Source organism: Ceratina calcarata, unplaced genomic scaffold (assembly GCF_001652005.2).
Source record: "Ceratina calcarata isolate Rehan_Ccalc_2016 unplaced genomic scaffold, ASM165200v1 scaffold6289, whole genome shotgun sequence".
NCBI lineage: Eukaryota > Metazoa > Arthropoda > Insecta > Hymenoptera > Apidae > Ceratina > Ceratina calcarata.
This window is the reverse complement of record NW_017177542.1, coordinates 1-789: the sequence shown is the minus strand read 5'-3', so window position 1 is coordinate 789 and position 789 is coordinate 1. Positions and strand designations below refer to the sequence as shown.

General features: G+C 39.5%; 1 protein-coding gene across 1 annotated transcript; it reads right to left on the bottom strand.

Moving 5' to 3' along the window:
• Positions 1-58: 58 nt before the first annotated feature.
• LOC108630044 (venom protease-like) lies at positions 59-783 on the bottom strand (the record flags this gene model as incomplete). The annotated part of the gene is made up of 3 exons (XM_018033107.2): positions 608-783; positions 233-535; positions 59-160 (listed from the first exon to the last, which is right to left on the bottom strand). Coding segments are annotated over exons 1-3 (430 nt in total), but the record flags the coding sequence as incomplete, so codon positions are not given.
• Positions 784-789: the final 6 nt, after the last annotated feature.

Genomic DNA, 789 nt, shown 5'->3' with positions numbered 1-789 from the left:
AAAAAGTATATGTATTTATATGCGTTTAGTAAATAATAGTAATAATAATGCTATTTACTGAGAGTAGTTCGCCCGCAGCCAACGACGTATGTATGACTCCCAACGAAACTGTGCTTCTGGAAGGAATGATCCAGAGGGAGGCAAACTGGACGTATCAAATCTTATAATAAATAATATACGATTAATAACGATATAGTACATTATTTAGGAAGATGAAAATATATTCTTTTACCTGTAAAAGTTACGTCTTCCGATAGTCTGAGGACGGCTATGTCGTTCATATATTTTCCAACGGGGTTGTAACACGGGTGCTTTATCTTCTTTTCCACTGCGATTGTAATAGCATGCGTCCTCTCTCCAGGACAAGTCAAGTCGATGTCACCAAGGCGAACGTATTTTAAACTTGGAGTCGTAAAAGTTACACAATGCGCAGCGGTTAGTACGTGCCTGGACGTGATTAGTGACCCACCGCACCGCCAGCTCAAGGGATGAGTCTCGTCTTCATAACCCAGCGCAACCATCCATGGCCACTCACCTGAATAATATAGTTTTTTTTATTGTCTACGATTGATGAATTCAACCGTAATAAAATAAAAGTAGCACATACCGGGTTGTGATTCATTACCATGCATTATTTTGGGTTGCCTGACGTGGCTGTAGCCACAATGCGGCGGACGCAAAAGTTCATATCCTTCTCCTTAAAAAACGACATACCGTGGCATTTATAATTTGTCACTTAACGAATTTACGGAATTTTGATACAATCTTTCACTTAAAATACAAACCGTG